The sequence below is a fragment of the Lynx rufus genome, unplaced genomic scaffold (genome assembly GCF_022079265.1).
Source record: "Lynx rufus isolate CCGP_SWC_20201006 ecotype Redwood Valley unplaced genomic scaffold, mLynRuf1.p SCAF_16, whole genome shotgun sequence".
Lineage (NCBI taxonomy): Eukaryota > Metazoa > Chordata > Mammalia > Carnivora > Felidae > Lynx > Lynx rufus.
In genome coordinates, this window is record NW_025814830.1 from 22,826,422 (window position 1) to 22,852,050 (window position 25,629).

Here is a 25,629-nt window from a genome sequence, read left to right on the forward strand (position 1 = left end):
GAGTCAAATTAGTGTCTTCAAAATAATATGGAAGATCCCTACCACTTCCCACTTCAACTCCTACAGCCCTAGGCAGAAACCACTGAGTCTCCTCACATCCCTGCGGTCAAGCCACAGGTGCTTGCTGACATGTAGACCCAGATCAACTGTCTGTTTTGACTCAAAGGGTTTATATACCATTAACTCCTCCTTTACTTCTGAAAAGGTCAAGCTCTGGGGCTCCCAGCTCCAAATGCAGAATGAGCAGATATTAGGGCCAAGAGGCCAGGGTATGCAAGGGAGATGTAAACTCCTGTTCCTTGTAATTGGAAACAAGTCACATCATCCGGTTGTTTTCCCTGTTATAGGAGGCAGTAAACTGGAAGGAAGAGTGTCTCAAGAAGAGAGGAGATGGGTGACAGACACCTGGTAAAAACTCATGGCAGTGATGGAACCAGACCCAGCAGTGTGGGGGAATAGTAAAAAAACAAAAAACAAAACAAAACAAAAAATCAAAAAAAACCCAAAACACCCTTTTGGAGTTACCCAGGGAAGAATAATTTCCTTCTATAGTTTCCACTTAATAAAAATAGCCATGAGACCCGGATATAGAAGACTACCACATGAAAAAATGGTTAAAATATATAGCTCTGACAAGTGAAGGGGCAAACCTCACCTACATGGAAAATTAGCTGCCAAGTTAAGTCAGGTGTCCTAATGCTGAAGTTTCAGACTGACCAAGCCTGAGTGTTATCTAGCCACCACTGTGATGTCTAGCCGTGCACCGCAAACAATTTCCATTTACTCATCACATTTGACTCATTGTGACAAAGGGGAAAAACCAAGTAGAGATACGCATAATTAGCAGCATGAAGTCGGTATTTTGGAATTTCTCACAGAGTGTATGAACTGCAGACAGCACGCTGGATAAACTAATAAACAAAGGCTTTGCAGAAACCGAGGGACAGCTAGGCCTGAGCTGCCTCAGAGTGGGGATCACACCAACAAATGCTATTAAGGGCTCAAATTTCTTTTTTAACTACTTCCCCAACTAGGTGGGTCAAAAAAGTAAGGTTTAGTCAGCACTGCTTAAAGCAACTCAAGACTTAAGTATCCTATGTTGCCAAGGCCTGAAAATTCCAACCTCACTCTCTATGGGAGAAGACAAGGTACACAATGGCTCTGGGAGCCTATGAGCTCACATCTCCAGTATAATCTTGGACAAAATTTTTAAGCCATTTCATGTTATATAAAGAATAGATCATTTTTACCTCACAAAATTGGTGTGAATATTATGTTTTAAAAGATATAGTACCTGACACATAACAGGTGTTTCAGCCTGAAAATTCCAAATATTTGTTGAAAAATGTCTCAGTTAAAATTTAATCTAAACTGATCACTATAATAACAATCGAATAACAAGTTATAAAAAGATGGTGAAAAATCATTTAAAAAATTCTAATCTTTCCTAAGTCATTAATTCTTTCATTCAACAAAATATTACTGAGTGCTTACCATGTACTAGCACCATGGACCTGGGAGTATTTTAGTGAACAGGACATACAAATCACTTCCTTCACGGAACGTACAATCTATAATTCACACTTAATACTGAAGCGACTGATTATAAACAAGGGTTAATTTTTTCCCAACTTTTAGAAAAACCTGAGTTGAATTTCACATAACATTTAAAATAATCATTTTAAAGTGAACAATTCAGTGGCATTTAGTACATTCACAATGTTGCACAATTACCACTTATACTTTGCTCTAAAACATTTCTGTTATTCCAAAATAAAATCCTGTGCGCATTAAGCAATCTACCCCCAGAATAAAGGTTAATTTTAGTTACTGATATTTTCAGATCAATCTTTATCAAATTAAGTCTGACTTTTTAAGATAATACATCCTTACAAAAATGTTGCTTTTAAACTAAGACATCTGTGAATTCAAAGAAAACTGGAATCCTCCCCAAATAATCAGCTTTCAAAAGAAAAATTAATGAAAGTCTACTCATGGTTTCCCTTAGTGCACTAATTCAGTGGTTTTCTTTTTTTTTCCAACGTTTATTTATTTTGGGGACAGAGAGAGACAGAGCATGAACGGGGGAGGGGCAGAGAGAGAGGGAGACACAGAATCGGAAGCAGGCTCCAGGCTCTGAGCCATCAGCCCAGAGCCTGACGCGGGGCTCGAACTCACGGACCGCAAGATCGTGACCTGGCTGAAGTCGGACGCTTAACCGACTGCGCCACCCAGGCGCCCCCTAATTCAGTGGTTTTCAAAAGAGATGGCACTGTACCCAAGGGTGTTAGGAAATATGTGGGAGTGTTTCGGGGTGTCACAATGACGGCGGGGGTGGGGGAGCAGTACTATGGGCAAAGTAGGAGGGACTAGATATGCAAAACATCCTATCATGGATGGACTATACACAACTCCAATAGTGACCCCTCTGAGAAATACACTGGTTACTACTCCAAAAAGATTTTAAAATAATGTCATTATCACTGCTCATTCTACATTAATTTGCATTTCTTAGGTCTCTGAACACCTATTTGGGAAATCTTTCCACTCATAAAAAATGAAAAAGGATTAATATTATTCACAATCATGACCTAAATTTCATATCATAATTTGGCTCAAGAAATCATCACAATGAGGAACTGGTACTGGGCTTGGACTGTGGGTGACTGAAATTGCACTTTACAATTTTACTTAGATAATGCTATGCAGCTGTGGGCCATTTGCTGGGTTTCCCCCAAAAGAACTGGCAAAAAGCAAAGTGAAATAACAACAAACAGTATTATTTAGAAATGAAGACAAGTATATTATGTATTTTTCCAGCCCATCTTCAAACTTTAACATGTGAAATTCTGGGATTTTTTTTTTCTTCTTTTGACAGCAAAATACATCAACAATTCATTCAAAAAATAAAAAGAATCCTTATTTTAGAAAGATATTAAAGTACTTATAGATAAAATAACATATCTGACATTTACTTCAAAATTACACGGGTGAAAGGTAGTAGGTGGGGGTACAGACGAAGGGAGCCTGGCCAAGAGCTGAGAACTACTGAAGGTGGGGGAAGGACACACGGGAATCCCAAACATATCCAAAAAGGGAATCATTCTATTACCTTTTTATGTATTTGTTTGAAAATTCTAATAAAAAATTAACAAAACAAAAAATAAATACATAACAAACATAGAACTCCTAGGAAAGAGGCCACACACACATTCGCCAAAATTCAGAAGAGTATTTCAACATCTTCATTCCAGTCCAGGTGCCCCTTTTCGTGAGTGATAGCTACTTAAAGTGCCAAACCTTTGCAAACTTCTTCAAAATCAATGGAGTGACTGACTTTGAAAACTGCAGAGTCTTTACCTAGCAGTTGTTGAAATGGCATGATAAAGATGACCTCAGGACAGGGCAAAAGGCAATAGACTGCAGCAAGTGAAACTCAGCAGGCAGAAACCTGCACAAGGTCAAGCAGCAGATCCACAGTGGGGCAGAGACTCTTACTCGACCTCCCTCCTCTTCTTAGTCACTGTATCAAACTGCCTCTTAGAGAAGAAGCCCAATCCTGTACCGGACATACATATAAAATCAGACTCTTCAAAGCGTTCCAAGACAGGTGAGATAGAAATGATCATTTAACTCTTTTTACTAAAAACAAATACACAAGCTTTTAGTAAGAACAGAAGACCAAAATGAAGCTCAAACTGATGAACTTCCTTAGAAAAGGAAGTTGCCATCACTCTATCAACAAATTATAACAGAAGTACACTGCATCCATTATCACTGCATCTTGGCTAGAGCCCTAGCATACTGTAGTACATAGAGTCAGAAAAATCTTTTTGGATTTAAGCTTCATCCTTGTACTCAAAAACTAATGATATTCATGGTGTTAAGAACCTAATGATTAAAAGAGAGAAAAAAAGACACCTAATGATTTAAAAGTCACTATGTTGTTTATCACTGACTAGGCAATGCAAAGTGAAAAGACAAATTTTCTATCTCCTGTCCTCAGAAATACAGGTTCAGCAGGGTGAAGCAAAGTTTACAACTCTAGAAGATGGAATAACCCAGCCTTCCAAACAGTTGTTTCGTGGTTTTTGTATTTGTTTTTTTCCAGTAAGACTATAGATCAACTAGAAAGATGCACAGGGTAGTGCCTGTAACTGCATGTAATTGTGAGACACTGCATAGGGCCCTATTTACAACTGTAACAGGATTTGCAGAGAGTGGACTTACGTAATTGCGACATTGCTCCCGTCTATAACAATGTGCTTCAAATCCGTTCTCCCTGGCTCATTTTTTAATTCGAGCTTGTAGGGTATTTTCAGAGTATCTCGAAACCTTTGAACGCCCGTAACTGAGGAATCAATATGATCAGACGGTCCCGCCAACCTTGCATCAGTAACTGAAGGTAGGAGCTGGGGCAGTGGCATTGGTGGAGAAAGGGGTGGACAATTTGACTTAGACTGTGGAGAGCTACAACACCCGGAACGGTTTTCACAGGCAGACTTCACATTACTTGGAAGCAAGGGCTCTGCTTGCTGCTGCAAACCATTTTCAGGAAAAACTGGAATTCTGGGCTGGTGACTTGAAGCGCCTCTGGAAACAAAACTGACAACTTCTTTGGGACTTGAAGGGACAACAGAGGGTGAAAGGCCATCAGTTTCAAGGTCCATGTTACACATATAATTCTGGTTTGAACTCCAGATTTCTTGTTTCTGTTCTATCGGCACTGTTTTGAAAGCGTTAATTTTGCAATTTGAGGTACATGGTTTTGATTCTTTGAATGGTAACTGAGAAAATTTTTCTACCATATTTTGCTGTGTGTGAGTTTGTATTTTCTTTGGAGTAGAATCTGTTGTAAGCTCATTTATGCTGCTACAAACACCTTTATTTTTGGTTCTGTTGGTCTCCGGACACATAGTACCAGGTGAAGATTCTCTGTCTTCTTGGAATCTCTTATTTTCTTTTTCAATTTCTTCTAAGAGCAATAATGGTTCAGTAGATGGCCCATACTCCCTAATGACCTTTTCAACAATTTCTTGGGAATAGCCCATGGTTTTAAAAAAGTTCACAAGGATATTGTATTCCATTTCCTCAGTGGTGTCCTTTACATCTGGACTTAAATTTTCAGGATCCGCCGAAGAATCAGATAGGTCAATGATTACATTTCCAGCTAATGTCTTACCATCATGTAAAAGCTCCCCCTCTTGAACGTTTTCCAAAGAAAACTGTTTCTTCGTATGCCTTTCTTCAGAATCAGAAAATCTCCTTTTATGACAAATTCTGTCTTTGGAAAGTGCCTCTTCATCTGGGGTTAGACCATTTATTGGAACAAAAAGTACATCTTGTGAACTAGAAAAGATTGTGTCCATTTGTTTTGTAAGCTCAGAAACAGGAGTGCCAGCTTTATTTCTTGCATCTTCCTGCAAAACAATTTCATCTCTGGAAATATTCAGCCCTGTGGCAGCATTCTGTGTAAACTCTGTTCGTTTAGAATCTCCAATTTCAGTAACATCATCATTTCCTGTTTCAAATAAATTCTCCTCACCTTGTGTAAGTGTCAAAAGCTCTTTTTTCAAGGAAGTGGGCAAAATTAACAAGTCCATTGTATAATTGTCTGCACGAGCTTCAACAAATTGTTTAAATTCCCTTTTTACCTCGGATTCTTTCTGACTGTTGGGTAGGTTCTCATTATTCTCAAAGAGCTTTACGAACTGCTGAATGTGACTCCTAGCCATGACCACAGCCTCAGCACTTCCTCTGATGCCAAGAAGACCAATGTCCAGAATGCAGAGATCAGCACATGTGTCCTGAATCAAGCTCTTCAGAAACAGGCTCTGTGCCCCAACAAAAATACAGTGCATGGCCTTGGGATAACATTCTCTTTCTTCTAGTTCAGGTTCACAGATTCCTTTAATATATTCCTGTAAACAGAAGATGAGATCAATTTACAAAAGCTCTTTACAGCACATATCATGTTACACATGTAATTACAAATGTCAAGCTGTACAAAAATCAAAAGCATGGTAATAATGTGGGGAAAATGCCATGTTCTAAAAAAAGATTTAAGATAACAGATATAAGTTGCTTACTCGTTTTCATTGGACTTGAAAACTTTGCTAGTCTAAAAGGCAGGTATCTGTAACATTCTCAATAATGTATCTTGCAATAGGATCTTTGGGGTCTGCCCAGCTGCACCGTGGACAAGACTGGACTTATTTACATCTATAAGTAACAAACATTTTTGCTTGCTACTAGGCATTTATTGGTACTATGACCTAATTAAGAGATAAGAAAATAAAGTCAAACAATTTACTCTAGAACAAACTTTCACTTTTGCTTTGCTACTACTGCCCCTTAGTTTCCAGATAAATTGATTTTTTTGAAGGCATCAAAAAACAAAAAAAACAACATGTTCCAGACAACTGGAACAATGCATACCCTACATAATTTTATGCCCCCCCCTTTTTTTAAATTTTTTAAATAGAAAAGCCAAACTGTTTAGTTTTTCAAAAATAAAGAACCAGGGGCACCTGGGTGGCTCAGTCGGTTAAGCGTCTGATTTTGACTCAGGTCCTGATCTCGCGGTTTGTGAGTTTGAGCCCTGTGTTAGGCTCAGAGCCTGGAGCCTGCTTCGGATTCTGTGTCTCCCTCTCTCTGTGTCCCTCCCCTGCTTGCACTCTCTCTCTCTCTCTCAAAAATAAAAACATTAAAAAAATTAAAAATAAATAAAAATAAATACATAAATAAAAATACAGAACCAGAGAATGTTGGACAGTATTGTCACTCTCAGAAAACTGAGTTTTTCTAGAGTTTCTAGCAAAGTTGCTATTAAACAAGGCCTCAATAAAGTAAGAAAGGGACTGGGTTCTCTAGCAATTAGGTTGCTACTGGAGGCCTAAAGAACGAAGTAAACTCGCATGCACATGCACAGGAATGGTGGATACACTTGTTAAGAATGTGGGCACTGGAGCCTGTTTCTGGGCTCAAATCCCAGCCATGAGACTGGGGGTCTTCTCTAATTACACAGCCCCTCTACCTCATGTCCTCAACTGTAAAAGAGAGAGGATAGTGCAATCCCAGGTGTTTTCAGGAAATCTGATTCGATAATAAAGCTCCAACAACACTGTCTTGCATCTAGTTAGTGCTTACTAAATAGTAACAACACTTTAATTATCAGTGAAAATTTTCTGGAAAGACATTTGTAAGAAATGAGCCTGACCCGTACTTTACACTAAAATTACAGTAGTGTTATTGAAATGGTGCTATTGAAAAGCTCAGCCTGCGCCACACTGGAGACAATGAGGCTTTGCAAAATGTACCTACTACATACATGTTTTTCTAGTGACCACGGGGCTTCAGTTAAAATTTATATACCAATGGACACACATTCCTTGTTTACATATTTAGAACTACAACATCCCAGAGGCACCTGGGTGGCTCAGTCAGTTAAGTGTCCAACTTTGGCTCAGGTCATGATCTCATGGTTCATGAGTTCAAGCCCCATGTTGGGCTCTGTGCTGACAGCTCAGAGCCTGGAGCCTGCTTAGGATTCTGCGTCTCCCTCTCTCTCTGCCCCTCCCCTGCTTGTGCTGTCTCTCTCTCAAAAATAAGTAAACATTAAAAAAAAAGAACTATGACATCCATGTGAATAGATGAAACTCCAGAAATATGAGGAAAATGTCACAGGAAAAATCTGACCGAAGCAGTATAATGTTCAATCATGAGACCTATGTCCTCTGTACAAACCTGGACTGTCTGTGGACTTAGTGGTAAAGATTAGAGGTAACTGGTGCTGGATAGAGGAGCGCTGTTTATTAGAGCAGTTTGCTAATTTTGTAACACTGTAATTGCGTTAAAACACAAAGCACAGCAACTGAACATCCTTTCTTCCTAGATATGCAAGCAGAGTGCTAAATATTGAAGTCCGCATCCCTGAACCCCTCCAAATGGACATTTTGCTACTTGTTTGAACTTATGCTGCATTTAGGTTGTGGCTCAAGGTTGTTTTTTTTAGTATTTTAATTTGAAATAATTATAGGTTTCCAGGAAGCTGCAAAGATAGGACAGAGTTCTGTGTGCTCTCCCAGTTCTCTCCAATCACTTATACTTTACCTAATTACAGCACAGTATCAAAACCAGGGCACTCACACTGATACAGTGTGTATCTAGTCTATGCCATTTTATCACATGTATAGACTCAAGAAAATACCACTTCAATCAAGATACAGAATTATTCCATCACCACAAAGATTACCTTCATGCTACCCTTTCGCCATATTTACCCCTACTTCCACCCACACCATCCCTAAGCTGCTGACAACTGCTGTTTTTGTCTCTCACAATGTTGTAACTTCAAGAATGTTATATAAATAGGATTAGACAGTTTGTGCCTCTTGAGATTGACCTTTTTCACTCAACAAGATGCTCTTGAAACCCATCCAAGGTGTGAGTGTATCAATAGTTCATTCCTTTTTATTGCTGAGTACTATTCCATGATATGGACAAACTACACATTTTTAAATTTTTTTTTTCAACGTTTATTTATTTTTGGGACAGAGAGAGACAGAGCATGAACGGGGGAGGGGCAGAGAGAGAGGGAGACACAGAATCAGAAACAGGCTCCAGGCTCTGAGCCATCAGCCCAGAGCCTGACGCGGGGCTCGAACTCACGGACCGCGAGATCGTGACCTGGCTGAAGTCGGACGCTTAACCGACTGCGCCACCCAGGCGCCCCAACATTTTTAATCACCTATCTACTGAATGACATTTTGGTTGTTCCTATTTGGAGCTATTACAAATGAAACTATGGACAATTACGTACAGGTTTTCATGTGAACTTGTCATTTCTCTGGGATAAATGCCCAGCAGTGTGCAATGTGGGCCATATGGTAAGTGAACGTTTAGATTTCAAGGAACAGCCCAACTGTGTTCCAGAATAGCTGTACCACTTTACATTCCCACCTGCAACATATGAGATCCAGAAGATCCAGTTTCTCCTCATCCTTGTCAGCACTTGACATTGCTACTATTTTTTACTGGAGCTGTTATATTAAGAGTAGAGTGTGGGGCTCCTGGGTGGCTTAGTCGGTTAAGCTTCCGACTCTTGATTTCGGCTCAGGTCATGATCTTGTGGTTCATGAGATTGAGCCCCCCCATTGGGCTCCACACTGACAGCTCAGAGCCTGCTTGGGATTTCTCTCTGCCCCCCCCCCTTAAAAAAAAAAGAAAAAAAAATAAGAACGTAGTGTATCTCCTCATGGTCTTAGTTTACATTTCCCTAATGGCAAGTGATGTTGAACATCTTTTGCATGTGCTGCTTGCCATCTACACTCCCTCCTGGATGAACTGCTCAATTTTTTGGTCCATTTTCTAACTGGATTGTTTGAGTTTTACTGTTGAGTTTTGGGAGCTCTTGACACATTCTAGATAGAAGTCCATTCTCAGATATGTGGCTTACAAGTATTTTTTTCCTATAGTTTTTTTCATTCTTGTCTTTTGTGACAGAAGTTTATAATTTTAAGGTTTATTGGCTTTTTTCTTCATCAAGCCACAGGAACCAGAGACTTCTCCTATGTTATCTTCCAAAAGTTTTATGTCTAAATCTACAACCTATTGTGAGTTGGTTTTTATATAAGATGTGAGATTCAGGTTGAGGTTCATGTTTTTGCTTATGGATATCTAATTGCTCTAACACTGCTTCTTGAAAAGACTGTTTTTTCTCTATTTAATTCCTTTTGCAGATGTCAAAAATCAGTTGGCCATACTTATGTGGGGCTATATTTATGAGTTCCCTATTTTGTTGCATTGATTTAGGTATCCAGCCCTTCACCAATGCCACACAGCCTTAACTACATAATGTCTTATAGTAATTGCTCCTATTAAAAATTGCTCTTAGCCATTCTAGTTCCTTTGCCTTTCCATATAAATTTTAGAATAATTTTGTTTAGCAATCTTGTTGAACTTGCACACTGACTTGAAGCGAACAGACATCTGCTGAGTCTTCTGCAAGAACAAATTGTTTGTCTAGATTTTTGCTTTTTTTCATGAGTGTTTTATAGTTTTGAGCATACAAATCCTGTACACCCAAATATTCTATTTTTTGAGTGACTGAACAGGGCACTCTATTTAAAATTTTACTTCTATGTGTTCACTGCTAAGTAAACAGAAATAAATTGATTTTGATCATGTGTCCTGAAACCCTGCTGAGTCTATTTCCAGTTCCAGGATTTTTTTCTCATAGACTCTTTCGGATTTTCTATGCAGACAAGTATGTCATCTACAAATACCTTTTATGCCTTCTATTTTCTTGCTGTATCGAACTAGCTATAACTCCCAGCACTGTGATGAGCAGTGGTGACAGCTGACACTCTTGCCTTGTTCACAATCACAGGCAGAAAACAGTCTTACCTTTGAATATGATGTTAGATTTTTTAATATACTTTTTTTTTTATCACATTGAGGAAGTTATCCTGCATTCCATTCATCTAGGAACATGAACAGGTATTAAAACTTGTGAAATGCTTTACTGTATCAACTACTTCTTTAGCCTGTTAATATGGTAGGTTGCACTGACTGATTTTTGAATACTGAACAAGCCTTGTATCCCTGGAATAATTGCCGCTTGCTCGTGATGTATACATCTTTTATAATTGATTAATTCTACTTGATAATGTTTTATTAACATTTTTTGCATCTTTTATAACCATATTCATGAGAGACTTCAGTCTGTAGTTTTCCATTTTTGTACTACCTTTGCCTGGTTTTAGCAAGAAGATAGTAATGAATGAGTGAACAAAGTGTTCTCTTGCATTTCCCTTCAAGAGACGTATAGAACTGTTTTTTTTTTTTTATTAGAGCACGTGCGCGCACACGTGTGCACACATATGGCAGGGAGTCAGAGGGAGAGAATTTTAAGCAGGCTCCAAGCTCAGTGCAGAGTCCAGTGTGGGGCTCCAAATCCACAACCCTGGGATCATGACCTGAACCAAAATCAAGAGTCGGACATTCAACCAACTGATCTACCTAGGGGCCCCAGATGTTCTTTTTCTTTTTTTATTTTTTTAAATGTTTTATTTTGGGGGGAGGGGGAGGGAGAGAGAGAGAGAGAAAGAGAAAGAGAAAAAAAGGGGGAAGGGCAGAAAGAAAGGGAGACACAAAATCTGAAGCAGGCTCCAGGCTCTGAGTTCAGTCAGCACAGAGCCCGATGTGGGACTGGAACTCATGAACGGTGAGATCATGACCTGCGCTAAAGTCAGACGCTTAGCCGACTGAACCACCTAGGTGCCTCAATTCTTTTTAAAACATTTTGTAGACCTTCCCAGTTAAGCAGTCTGGGCCTGGAGAGTTCTTCTACAAGAATTTTCAAGTCATTAATTTAATTTCCTTAAGAGCTGTTAGGTCCATACAAATTATCTATTTCATGCTGGGTACATTAGGGTAGTTTGTACTTTTTGAGGAATTGGCCAATTTCATCTAAGTTGTCAAGTTTATATGTGTAAAGCTGTTGGTTTTCCCTATCTTTTTGATGTCTGCAGGGTCTACAGTTGATACCCTGTTTCATTCCTGATATTAGTAATTTATGTCTTCTCTCTTCAGGGTTGATAAGAGGGTAATTTTATTGATTTTTTTTTCAAAGAACAAGCTTGTTATTTCCTTGATTTTTCTCTATCATTCTGTGTTTTCAAATTTGTGGACTTCTATTATGCCTCCTGTTGTTTTGCACTTATTTTGCTCTTCTCTGTCGAGTTCCAAGAGGTGGAAGCCTACTGATTAAGACTTCATTCTTTTCTAAAATAATATGTTATAAATTTCTCTTTCAGGGGGTGCCTGGGTGGCTAGGTTGGTTAAGTGTCCAACTTGGGCTCAGCTCATGATCTCATAGTTTATGGGTTCAAGCCCCACATCCGGCTCAGCACTCACACTGTGGAGCCTGCTTGGGATTCTCTCTCTGCCACTCCCATTCGCGCTTTCTAATAAACATACTTTAAGAAAAAAAAGTTCTCTTTCAGCTCTACATTAAGCTACATCCCACAAATGCTGATGTGTTGTATATTCACTTTTATTTTTATTATTTTTTTTAATGTTTATTTATTTTTGAGAGAGAGAGACAGAGCATGAGCAGGGGAGAAGCAGAGAGAGAGGGAGACACAGAATTGGAAGCAGGCTCTAGGCTGAGCTGTCAGCACAGAGCCTGATGTGGGGCTCGAACTCACAAACCGCAATATCATGACTTGAGCTGAAGTCAGACACTTAACCAACAGCCACCCAGGCGCCCCAAGTTTTTATTTTATTTTTGAAATTTCTCTTGAAATTATTCAATATCCAAGAGTGTTGTTTACTTTTCAAATATGTGAAGACTTTCTGGTTATCTTTGTTACTGATTTCTATCTAGTTTGATTCCTTTGTAATCAGAGAACACACTTCAAGTTTTTAAAAAATGTTTATTTTTGAGAGCGAGTGAGCGAGCGCATGTGTGTGCAAGAGTGGGGTAGGGGCAGAGTGAGAGGGGGACAGAGGATCCAAAGCGAACTCTGTGCTGACAGCAGGGAGCCCGATGCAGGGCTTGAACCCACGAATTGTGAGATCATAATCTGAGCAGAGTTGGACACTTAACGGACTGTGCCACCCATGTGCCCCTGACTTCAATTCTTTTAAATTGGTTGAGATTTGTTTTATGGCCTGGGATATGGTCTATCTTGATAGATGTTCTGTGGACACTTGAACATGTATTCTGCTGCTGCTGGGCAGAGTGTTAAAAAAACATCTATTTGAGCCCAGTTGATGATGCTGTCGAGTTTTTCTATATTCTTGATGGTTCTATCAATTGTTGAGACAGAATGCTGAAGTTTCCAATTATAACTGTGTCCATTTCTTCTGTCAGTTCTCCCAGGTTTTGCTTCACATATATTGCAGCTCCACTGTTAGGAATATACACATTTAAGCACTCTTATGTCTTCTTGGTGAATGGATCCTCTTATCATTATGTACATATTCCTCTCTGCTCTGAAGGTTTTGTCTGACAGTAATATTACCACTCCAGCTTTGTTCTGATTAGTAACTGCACAGTATGTTTTACCCTCCTTTTTACTTACCTGTATCATTATATATAAAATAACTTTCATGAAGATATCATATAGTTTGGTTATATATTTTTTAAATCCATTCTGACAATCTGTCTTTTAATTGGTGTGTTTACACTATTCACATTTCTGTTGTTGTTGTTAAACGTTTGGGACTTTACCTTTTTTAAGTTTATTTATTTTGAGAGAGAGAGACACAAAGAGAATAGGCTGAACAGGCTCTACACTGTCAGCACAGAGCCTTATGTAGGACTTGATCCCATAAACAGTGATATCATAACTTGAGCCAAAAACCAAGAGTCAGATGCTCAACCGCTACCCAGGGGCCCTGCACAATTCACTTTTAATGAAATTATTGTTGCTTGGATTTAAGTCCACCATTTACTTGTTTTCTGTTTGTTCCCTATTTTTAATTCCTTTTCCCCCAATCTGGCCTTCTTTTGCATTATACAAACATTTTTTAGTATTACAATTTACTGATTGAAAATTTTTAATGTTTATTTATTTTGAGAATGTGAATGTGAATGGGGGAGGGCCAGAGAGGGAGGGAGAGAAAGAATCCCAACCAGGTTCCTTGCTGTCAGCACAGAGCCTGATGTGGGCCTCGATCTTACAAACTGTGAGATCGTGACCTGAGCCAAAATTAAGAGTCAGATGCTTAATGACTGAGCCACCCAGGCACCCCTATTTATTGAAATTTTTTACTGTATCTCTTTATATAGTTTTTAAAGTAGTTATGCTATCAATTATAACATAACTGATCCACTTCAAAGTCAATATTTTATTATTTCGAGAATGTATAAACCTTACCATCTGCACTATTCATGTTTTATATTTTTTTATATCTTATAATGTTTTGACATCGTAGGAGGACTTTCAGACCTGAATAGAGACTTAATCTCCAGGCGCTAACTCATTTCTAGCAGTGGTGGACCACTTGCTTGGAGCATGCCTTTCCTTTGCAGACTGCCTGATCCAGTGTTGCGCCCCCATGCCCATCTCCTTATCTAACTCACATACTAAGCCAATATTTCCTCTACCTTGTATCAAGCCTGGGCCAGGAACCAGACAACTAAGAGCAGACCCTATGTCTGAAAGCCCACTGAAATTATCCAAACAAGCCAATCTTAAACTGTTTATCCTGTCCTGCCTTGCCTTTCTTTCCCCCTTGCTCCTGTTTCTGTCTCCTGACCAAACTCTGAGTGCTTTACCTGTAGCCCAGTGTGGTGATGTATGCCCCCTTCTCTTGGGAAATGTAAATAATCAAAATCTTCTTTCAGTTGCATTGATTTCTCTGGGCCATCAGTCACTTCCCTAACTTAAAATCCTGCGGGTACAAATTTTAGAATACCACCATCATCCTTTACCCTTGGTCTCTAGTCTCTCTGCTTTCCCTTGTATGTTATAGCTATCTCACAAATTATATGAATATACATTTGAAATCCCATCAGACAATACTATAAATTGTTTTCAGCCTATAAATTGTTTTCAATACTATAAATTGTTTTTAACTCATTTTAAAGAACTCAAGAGGAGAAAGTAATCTATTATATTTACCCAGATAGTTATCATTTCTGTCTGAAGAACTTCCTTTACCAATTCTTTTGGCGAAGGCTACTGGCAATGATTTCACAACTTTAGTTTTTCTTCAACCAAGAATTTTTATTATGTTTTATTTCACTTTCATTCTCGAAGAATAACTTCACTGGATAGGGAATTTTTGGTTCTTTTTTTCACCACTTGAAAAATAAGGTGCCACTTCTGGCCTCTATCGTTTTTTATGAGAAACCTATACTCATTCTAATTGCTGCTACCCTACATGTGTTTTTCTCTAGATGCTTTCATAGTTTTTGTCTTCAGTTTCAGCACTGTGGTTATCATGTCTAGGTGTGAAATTCTTTGAGCTTATTCTGTTCGTGTTCACTGAGCTTTTTAAGTTTTACGTTTAAAATAAAATATTGGAAGTCTTCGGCCATTGTTTCTCCAAATTTTTTTTTAGTGCCACACTCTTTTGTCTCCTCTCATTCAAATTAGATAACTTCTGTCTTCTATCTTCAAGTTCACTGACTCTTCTGTCACCTCCATTTTAAAATCAAGCCTATCCAGTGAAATTTTATTTAGGTTATTGTATTTTTCAGCGCTAACCTTTCCAATTTGGTTCTTCTATTTGTATCTTCTATTTCTCTGCTGAATCTATTTTTTAATTAGTTTTAAAAGTATTTGTGATTGTTGGAGCATTTTTATAATAGATGTTTTAAAGTGTTTGTTAGATAATTCTAACATCTTTGCTATCTTGGCATTGGTGTCTGTGGTCTTTTCTCATGAGAGCTGATATTTTCCTTTCTCGTGACAGTTGATATTTTCCTTGTTCTTCACATGCCAAGTAATTTTGTGCTGTATCCATTTTGAATATTATGAGATTCTGAGTCTTATTTAAATCCTATGATGAATGTTGATACCTCTGTTCTAGCAGGTAACTGACCTAGTTAGATTTAGGCTGCAAGCTGTAACCAGTGCTCAGTAAGTTATGATTGTAGCATCAATTCAGTTTGTAAAGTCTTTGCAGTGTTACCTGTACCAGTCCACTTGAGTGCTACCAGAGGCCAGCCAGGGGCCTAGATGGTGGTTTTTCTGTTAGTTCAGTTATCAAAAGTCCTTGTTATGTTGATAAAAAGTAGATCCACATGCGCTGTTTAGGGATTAAACCCAGGAGGTCATCAACAAATTTTATGGAGTCACTTATCTGAGCTCCTCCCTCTCTGCTCCCTCTTCCCTCTTTCTAGTGCTTTCTGGTTCCCTGAGGTTCTTTTTTCAATCCTCCAGTCAGAAAGCTGGGACTTTGATTACCCCCCTTTGCCCTGTAGTTTTGCAGCTGTGCCTGGGTCATCTGAAGGACACAGAAAGTAAAAGTATTAAGGCTGGCTCCACCCTCTTAGGACCACAACATCACCAATTGAAGAGGAAAGTTCTCCCTTAGAACTTTGGTTCCTACCAGCTCCCACTGCCACCATCACTGGATTGTTTGGAAGCTGGTGTGCCTTAGAATGAAAAAAATGGCCTTTGCTTTCTATTAGGCGCTCCCTCTTTTGCCCCTGGAGTCCAAGCTAGCCGGCTTCTCCTACTGCTCTCTCTAGGCCCTGGTGCTTATTTCCATTTGCAGACTGAGCTGCACTGAATTCAGGCTGGGGACAAAAGACAGGAAAAAATTGCAACCTCACCACCGATTTTGTGGTGCTCCGAGTTATGGTTTTCTTCCTTAGTCGTATTTTTTACTTTTCAAGCATCCTCATATAGCTACTCCATGCATCTGTCCAGGTTTTATAACTAATTTAGTAGGAGTGACAGGGTAGAGTACACTTGCTCTATCTTACTCAGAATCAGAACCTCCTTGTTGTCTGTTAATATTTAAGTAATGCTGCTTGTTTAGCATAAGTGAGCACATGGCTAAATTCACATGAGTCAAATACCGTTTAGACTTCTGAGCAGCCACTAGTTGAGAAAATGTTGATCATACCCACTCAGTGGAATGCCAGCAACTATTAGCCAACCTGGAAAGAAGAGGTTTCTCCAGGCTTCTAGAACAAATATCCTCTCAAACAAGGGCTAACTCCTGAATTGATTCAAGGTAAAGCCCACCTATTAACAACAAATCCTGCCCACACACAAGGCCTCCAACTGTTTTTTCAGATTCCATATGAAACAAAAAAACACCCACATCAGGATAAAATCTCAAATATGAAAGAAAACAATAAAGTAGAACATAAAATAGAGGAAAACTGGAGGAAACTAGATAACACAGGGTAGGAAAGAAAACTTCAACAAAATTTTAATTAGTGGTTTCAAAAAGATATGAGATGATAATGAATTCATGTAACAGGAATCAAGATGCTAAAAAAGGAGACAAATAATCAAAATAAGGGTACTAGTAAATTAAGGATATCATGACCAAATTAAAAGTCAACGGAAGAAGTGAAAGACAAAGTGGAAGAAATCTCTCCAAAAGTACCACAATCAAGGAAGTGAAAACTGTGAGGGAAAAGAAACTTTTAAGGGTCCATCCAGGATATCAGAAATCCAAATAACTGACATTCCAAAAAAATCAGAATGGCACTTAATAAAGAAACAACAAAAAATAACTTCTTGGAGCTAAAATACACAAGACCTTATGTATAATTAGTGAAAAGATTACATCAAATCTTGTTTGGGAACTAAAGCACACAGATCCCACCTTGAAGGGTCCACAGAATATCCAAGCATGATTACTTTTTCTGAACAGTTTATTTATCTATTTAGAGAGATTGGGGGCCGGGAAGACAGTGGGAGAGGGAGAGAGAGAGACTCCCAAGCAGGTTCCATGTTGTCAGCACAGAGCCCAACACAGGGCTTGACTTCATGAACTGTGAGATCATAACCTGAACCAAAATTGAGAGTCAGATGCTCAACCAACTGAGCCACCAAGGCTCCTCAAGCATGATTACTTTTTAAAGGCCCATAAGAAAAAAATCCTGGGGGCAGGATGAGAACAGGGCATGTATAAAAGAATGACCATCAAAATGTGAGAAATTCTCAACAGGAAATCTGGATGACTGGGGGGAAAAGGATAGCAGTGCATTCAAATTATAAGGGAAAATGATTTTCAATCTATAATTCTGTACCATCCACATTAAAGACATTTCTAGACATGCTAAAAGCTGAGAAAATTAGTCCCATGCATTGCTTTCTTAAAAAATATTTGAGGGGCGCCTGGGTGGTGCAGTCGGTTAAGCGTCCGACTTCAGCCAGGTCACGATCTCGCGGTCCGCGAGTTTGAGCCCCGCGTCGGGCTCTGGGCTGATGGCTCAGAGCCTGGAGCCTGTTTCCGATTCTGTGTCTCCCTCTCTCTCTGCCCCTCCCCTATTCATGCTCTGTCTCTCTCTGTCCCAAAAATAAATAAAACGTTGAAAAAAAAAATATTTGAAGATGAAGGCCACCAGAAATAAGGGAGATGAAGTAATTAGTAAATTCAATCCAAGACTGGCAAATAGAAGTCCAAAGACTATAGTTGTGCAGCAAACAAACTGAGAAACTAGCTGAGTGGAGGAAGAAAAGTGGCTCAAGTGGCGTTCTCCCAGAAAAGGAGGCTCAATGAATAGCAGATATAAAGGAGTATTTGTATAATATTAGGGATGTATTTATTTCACAAGTAGATGAAAAACAGGGCAGATAAATTACAGGAAAAATTATAAGCTGTATCAGAAGGAAAACATAATGTAATACAGTACTGGGCTTTGCAGTAATATTTACATAAGTCGTAATTATATAAACGCCATTTCTTGGTTTAGCTAAAAACAAGATGATTATATTGGTGTTTTAGTCCATTCAGGCTGCTATAACAAAATACCAGACTGGGTGGCTTAGAAACAACAGAAATTTATTTCTCACAGTTCTGGAGGCTAGGAGTCTAAGATCAGAGTGCCAGTGTGGTCCCGTGAGGGCTCTCTTCTAGGGTGCAGACTCCTTGTATTTTCACGTGGTGTAAGAAGCAAAGGAGTTCTCTTGGGCCTCTTTTACAAGGGCATTAATGTCATCATGAGGGCTCTGCCTTCACGACCTAATCATCTCCCAAAGGCCCCACCTCCTAATACCATTATATCGGGCACTGGGATTTCACTACCCAAATTTTGATAGAACACAAATATTCAGACCATAGCAAATGGGAAAATGGGGGTAGTTTCAGCTCATCTATCTTAAAGAAAGTGAATAGTGTCTAAAATAAGAAATAGCAGTATTTTATAATTATTTACATAACCATCAAAACAAACACCTAAAACAGTAAAAAGTAATTGCTTTTAGGAAGTTGGGAAGGGACAGAAGCAAGGGACTGCTATTCTTTCTTAAAAAAACCCTCAGTACTTCTTGATTTTTTGTTTTAATCATGTGCATGTATTATTTTGGTATACTCCTTACTTCCTAATTTTAATAAAAAATTTTAAAGTAGATGCATACCATGCTGTGATGCCATTAGTGAGAGCTTTGGTCCTAATTTTTATTTTTTAAATGTTTATATATTTTTGAGAAAGAGAGAGGGTGTGCACGAGCCATGGAAGGGCAGATAGAGAGGGGGACAGAAGATCCAAAGTGGGCTCTGTGCTGACAGCAGAGAACCTGACGCGGGGCTGGAACTCATGAACTGCAAGATCCTGCGTGTCCTGAAGCCAAAGTCTGACGCTTAACAGACTGAGCCCCCCAGGTGCCCTGGCCCTAATTTGTAGCTTGATTCTTTTCTGACATATAAGAATGTTAGCAGTTATGAAATATTATGAGTGATTTATCTTTGAAACAAACATTTTCCATTATTTCTGTTACTTTTCTGGAGTGGTATAATCTGCAAGAAGAGCTATAACTAATTAACTGTATGATATAGGATGTTCTCAAACCTATGCAACTAAAAAATTTAAATTAAACTGGATGCTGAGACAGACAGGTGGCTGCAAGACTAGTGATAATCCTGATTTCAATTTTTTATTTTTTTTATGAAATTTATTGTCAAATTGGTTTCCATACAACACCCAGTGCTCATCCCAAAAAATGCCCTCTTCAATACCCATCACCCACCCTTCCCTCCCTCCCACCCCCCACTGATTTCAATTTTTTAAAAGACTTTATTTTTTCAAGCAGTTATAGGTTCACAGCAAAATTGAGAAGGTAGAGATTTCCAATATGTAATTTGTTTAATGATAATCATAAAAGCCCATATGTTTTTATAAACTTAATTTTATACATTTGAACCTACACAAAATAAAATTGTGAACCTGATGTGTTATTTACAAACAAATCAATATACTTTTTCATTGCTTACACAATCGTTTCACAGCAAGTGATATACTCAGGGATACATCCAGATATTATTTGGATTACTATTTTTCAGAGAAAAAAAAATCAAGTAAAAATTGGATCTTCTGAGATCATAGAGGGCCTCAGGAGAGTTCTTGTGGCTTTCAGTTTGTAAGCACCAGGAAGACTGGCAGAGAAATGCCCAATACAAGCAGAGCTGACATTATCCCCCAAATAACTAAAACTACTATTGCAAGACTAACTGCACTGTTTTGGGGGAGAATTGTACTAACAGGCACAAAACTTCACACGCACAAAACTTTGTGCATGTGTGTACTCCCAAAAGAAATGAATAATTATCCCCTGAGATCCAGACTCATTTTTTCATTAATAATTTACTCTTGTGAATTACTAAGTAGCAACAATTGATTTTTATTTTCAAGTTCAGAAGTGAACAATGAAGTATACAAGTGTATAGTATTACTACATTCTAGATGTCTGGCCATCAGTTGCACTGATAAGCATCTGTGGACCCAAATACCCATCCTTTGCATTTGGCTGTATTCGGTATTGGAACATTTAAATGTTAATCAAAAACTGTCTCCCCTATCCTGCAATGTTCATATTCTGTTTTACTTTATTCAGGCTTTTCAGGGAAAAAAAGGGTGGGGGAAGCATATGATACATACAATAATAACTTCCCTTTCATATAGCAAAATGCTTTCTATTATTCTACCTTCTACAAACTCAGCTCTTCTCAACTCTACTGTAACATTTCAAGAATCCACACAGAAGCTGCTGGCAACCTGTGCCATTGAGAACGTAGATTAAAAAACAAAAACAAAAAAAACACAGAAAAGATCAAAGTGGCTATTCAAGAGTCCACAGGTTTGGGGAAAGGTTTCTCGACACCACAGTTCACCACCTACTATCTCTTATTACAGGCACACATGTAAGGGGCTTTGTCAGCTTGTCTCCAGGTCACATATGGTTTGAAGCAGCTGATTCAAAGTGTAGAAGGAATAACATACCTGCAGAGCACGTAACAGCAAATGACAACTGACAGCACAGGTGCAAAAACAAATTTAAGGAAGACATAATGGCTAAAAGCCATAGCAACTCAAGATCAGCTAGGATGAGCACGGCTCTAACACATTCTGGCAGCTGCCAGGAGCATAACTGCACCCTGGCACAACATAACAGAAGATACTCAAGTGGACCACAAATCATGGAAGAAAAAGAAACCATACAGGCAAGGAAGCTCTTGATACATTATAGAGAGATTTCCAAAACGGTTCAGACTAGTAGTTCTCATCTCTAGTTGCATACTTCTGGATTCTAAAGATTTCTTATATTTAGGAGACTCTTGAATAAATGGTGCTGTATATCATCTCTAAGAGAAAAGAAAGTAGGAGTAATATGATTTTTAGACAATGATACTTGAGTCCTACAGACTATGTATAAGTTAGAAACACCTTACAAGCCTTAGAAAAAACAAGCTTTCTTTTTAAAGCATTTTAAGCATTTATTTATTTTTGAGAGAGAGAGAGAATCTGAAACAGGCTCCAAGCTGTCAGCAGAGCCTGACACGGGGCCCAAACCCACAGACCATGAGATCATGACCTGAGCCAAAGTTGGACACTTAACCGACTGAGCCACCCAGGCACCCTGAAAAAACAAGCGTTTTTAATATCATTAATCTACAAATCTGTAACAAGTCCATTTAGGTCTCTATCTGGCTATCTATATTAACAATATTGCTATAAAATTATTAATAACCATATTAACCATTTTCCCAATGCACTTCTAACATCTGCTTTTTGTCCCATCTTTCTCTTCAATCTCATTTCTAAAATGTCTACCAAGTTCTTTCCCAGGAGGGGTGACCTAACAACTCCGAAGGGAAGGACTTTCTGCACACTCACTCTGAGTATACTTCTGGAAACAGGACCAGAGGCCACACTCAGTATCTACCCTAGACTTCATCCCCATTACACCTGTAAATCTCTGAAATTCTACAGCTTCCAAACTTTCAGCATTCCTGATGAATTTATTCTTCATTCTTACCCAAATAATGTCTTCACGTCCCAAAACTTCATTTCTGTCACTCTTCTCACTCTCAGTAAAAGAAATTATTTCATCAGAGCTCAAAGGCCAACATTTGTGAAGCCCTTCAACTGCTTCTCCTTTTTCACCTAAAAAATTCTACCTTTCATGAATTCATTCTCCTTCCTTCTGTTTCAAAGCTATGCCCCTTTCCTAGGTCTTCATTCATCACTCCCTTTTTACTCATCCCTGCCCACCTACAAACCTGTGTTGGTTTCCCTGACCCTACAGAATACTTCCTGTAGCCCCACTGCCTATGCTTGGGACTGCTTCATCTCTGTCTTCATCTTCACACTTTTTTGAAAAAAGTAGCTTAAACTCCATTTCACTGCCAACCCCTTGAAATCTGGATTCTGCTCCCATTCAAACTGAAATCATTTTCTCAAATGCCAACAATAACAATTAATGTCAAATGCAAAGGGCCCTTCTCTGCAATCTCCTACTAGGAATCTCTGTAGCACCGTATCATTGACCAGCTTCTCCTTGACAAGTTATTTCCTCTCCAAGCTTTGAAGATACCACTAGCTGTCTACTTCTTATCTTTCACTACTTCCCTAAATCCTTTGCTATCTCCTACTGCACCTTAAATGTATGCCTTCCCCAAGGTTCCATCCTGGTACACTCCCCTCAATTATACTCACACACTCTTTAGGTTCCAACCGTAACTTTTACATCTATGGTGATAATTCCAAATTTCCATCTCTAGCCCTTAATACTGGAAAGGCTGCAGACAATCCATCCCCTCCTGGGCACTTCTACTGGACTATCCCACAAGTGTCTCAAACTTAATTATCTGAATCAGAGCCCACAGCTCTCCTCCACTTGTCTTTGGTCCAAGGTCCCTTGAAATTGAAACACAGTTGCCTAGATTCAAAACGTTCTTTTCTTCTCATCACATGCAATTTTTGACAAATCTTGTCTCATATGAATATTACTGCAACCAACTCTAAACCCTTCTTTCTGTTGCCAGTCTTACTTATCACACTACACCCCTTAGGACACCCTCTATCACATAACACCCCAGTGACGTGTGAAAGCACACCGGTTTCACTTCCTTACTCAAAAACTTTCTAAAGGTCCTCACTGCATACAACTAATCATTCAAGATCCTCATAACCATATCCAAAGTCCTCTGTGGCTTGGATTTTGGTACATTTTCTAATTTTTGCAGCCTTATTTAACATTTCCTTCCTTACACTCATCCAAAAATCACATTCCAAAAATGGGGTGGGGGAGATGTTAATGTTTCCTACACACAACAGTTATCTCATTACTTGAACTACATCATTTATCACAATTCTACTAGACGGTGCGGGGACTGGCCTTGGTTATTTAACATAGCAGTTCTCAACCAGGGATGATTTTGCTCTTCCTGGGGGCACTGGCAATGTCAGGAGACATTCTGGTTTTTAGAACTGATGGGGTGCTCCTGGCATCTTGGAGGCAGAGGTCAGGGATGCTGCTAAACATCCTACAATGCAGAGTACAACCCCCCACAACAAAATATTCTCTGCCCAAAATATCAATAGTGCCACTGTTGAGAAACCCAGAACTAATCAATAAATGTCAAAACAAATACACGTTCAAACAAATCACGAAGTTTGAGAACACAGGTTGACATCCAGCCTAGTATCAACGATGTGGGTAACACTGTAAGAGAAAAGTGGCCAAAATGACCAAAAGCGGGGGTAGGGTTCCATTTTAATAGTCTGCATATGTTAAGAAAAGTTTTAAATACTTAAAAAAAAAAATGCTTATTTACTTATTTTGAGAGAGAGAGAATACGCACGCCAGCCAGCATGGGAGAGGCAGAGACAAAATCCCAAGCAGGCTCTGAGCCATCAGTGCAGAGCCTGACGTGGGACTCGCAGAAATCAAGAGTCAGATGCTGAACTGATTGAGCCACCAAGCACCCAGTTTAAATATTTCTAAATAAGGCAAAAAGGATGGCCTTTTAATCATAATGGAGCACTCTCTTTGGCCCTCCCCAAAGAGTATTTAAATCTTCTGGGAAATTCACCTTTGTCTGGCACATTATTCATTATTCATTGGGGCCCGAACCGTGATGTTACATGTTAAAATGCAGATTTTTGTGGTCTACCAGAGATGTCAATTACCTTCATTTGGTAGAAAAAATATGATTATACTATTCTGAAACATACAAGCCAATTTGTATCTAATCAAACAATTTTACTCCACTATTCTGTTTTTAGTGTAGATAAATACTCAGATCTTCAAATGCTCTCTGAACCAGTTTTACATTCCTGCTGGTTCCTTCATTCATGAGTTACCTGTCTGAAAGTCACATTTATAGTTGTTTTGTTTGTTTGTTTGTTTGTTTTGTTAATTTACACTTTGCCAGCTTATAGGACCCATGGAGATATCCAAGTGGACTCACCTGCTTGGAGCCGTGAGTGGCTCAAAAAGAGGACCACATAAGTTGTGTAAAACCAACCATGTTTCATTTTGGGTTCCAGCATGAATCCCAAGCAGGAAGAGAATTTTACCAGTGGTATTTCTTTGTTCTTTAGTCCTCTGATTTTGTCTTTGCTTTACAGTTCTTGGCTACATGTCCCTTTTTACACCTGCACCGGTGGGTACACACTACCAGGTCAGTTTCAACTATACCCTTAGTATATATGTACCTAGACTACAGGAATCTGATTTTACACTGTGACCATGTGGTGATCTGTCAGTAGATAATAGATCTATTTTCTGTTGGATGAGAGGCTAGAAAAAAATCTGGTTTTAGTCTTCTGTTTTTCTGTTTGTGTAAGTACACGTCTCTGCACCACTGAAAGAACAGCCTTTTTGAAATCTGGACCAGTTTTGTGTTTTTGGATTACTTTTGACCTGTAGCTAAGATTACGGAACATAACTGAAAGCTCTCTGAATGTTTGTATCTAGAAAATGAAAAAAGCCTTTATTTCTCATGGTGTGAGTGTGAAATATATTCCTACCTCCAGGGGTAGATAATTAGATTTTAAAGTTTCTTTTTTTAGTTTATTTATTTTTGAGAGAGAGAAAGAGTGCATGTGTGCAAGGGGAGGGGCAGAGAGAGGGGAAGAGAATCCCAAGCAGGCTCTGTGCTGTCAGGGCAGAGCCCTATGCAGAGCTCGAACTCATGAACCATGAGATCATGACCTGAGCCCAGATCAAGCAAGAGTCGGGAGTTTAACCAACCCACCCAGGCGCCCCTAGATGAAAAAGATTCTTAAAGAACCTCTGTTCTAATTATAGAGAATTATAATTATAGAGAGTAACAAACTTTTACATAAATCTGTATTCCTAGAATTCCAAGAATGTAATAAAAATAATCCTTAGGTCAGTTTGATTTGATAATTTTAATGCTAACTTAAAAACAAGTGTCCCTTTCCTATTTCATCAGTGTAGTGTACAATGCATGCATATATGGTTTTTAAAAATAAGATTTTTTTTCTATGAAGAGACACATCTGAACTTCCTAAACTTTGCTGGTCAGATAAGGTAATATTACTCATGATTAGTCATATTTATGATTATGAAAAATACAAGCTTACATATTCAACTTGTAATATCAGAAGTTATATGCTGTTCAGTTGTCAGATTAAGCATAATTTCCAATAGCCTTAGTTAACTTTAAGACCTTGAT

The 25,629-nt window shown here is 38.7% G+C and overlaps 1 protein-coding gene across 2 annotated transcripts in view; it reads right to left on the minus strand.

Moving 5' to 3' along the window:
- Positions 1-25,629, minus strand: part of N4BP1 (NEDD4 binding protein 1) — a 50,329-nt gene that overhangs the window by 16,538 nt on the left and 8,162 nt on the right. For both annotated transcript variants that reach the window (XM_047078367.1, XM_047078366.1), the window contains exon 2: positions 4,231-5,921. In XM_047078367.1, the coding sequence (XP_046934323.1) occupies positions 4,231-5,921 (1,691 nt within the window). The remainder of the gene's footprint in view (positions 1-4,230; positions 5,922-25,629) is intronic.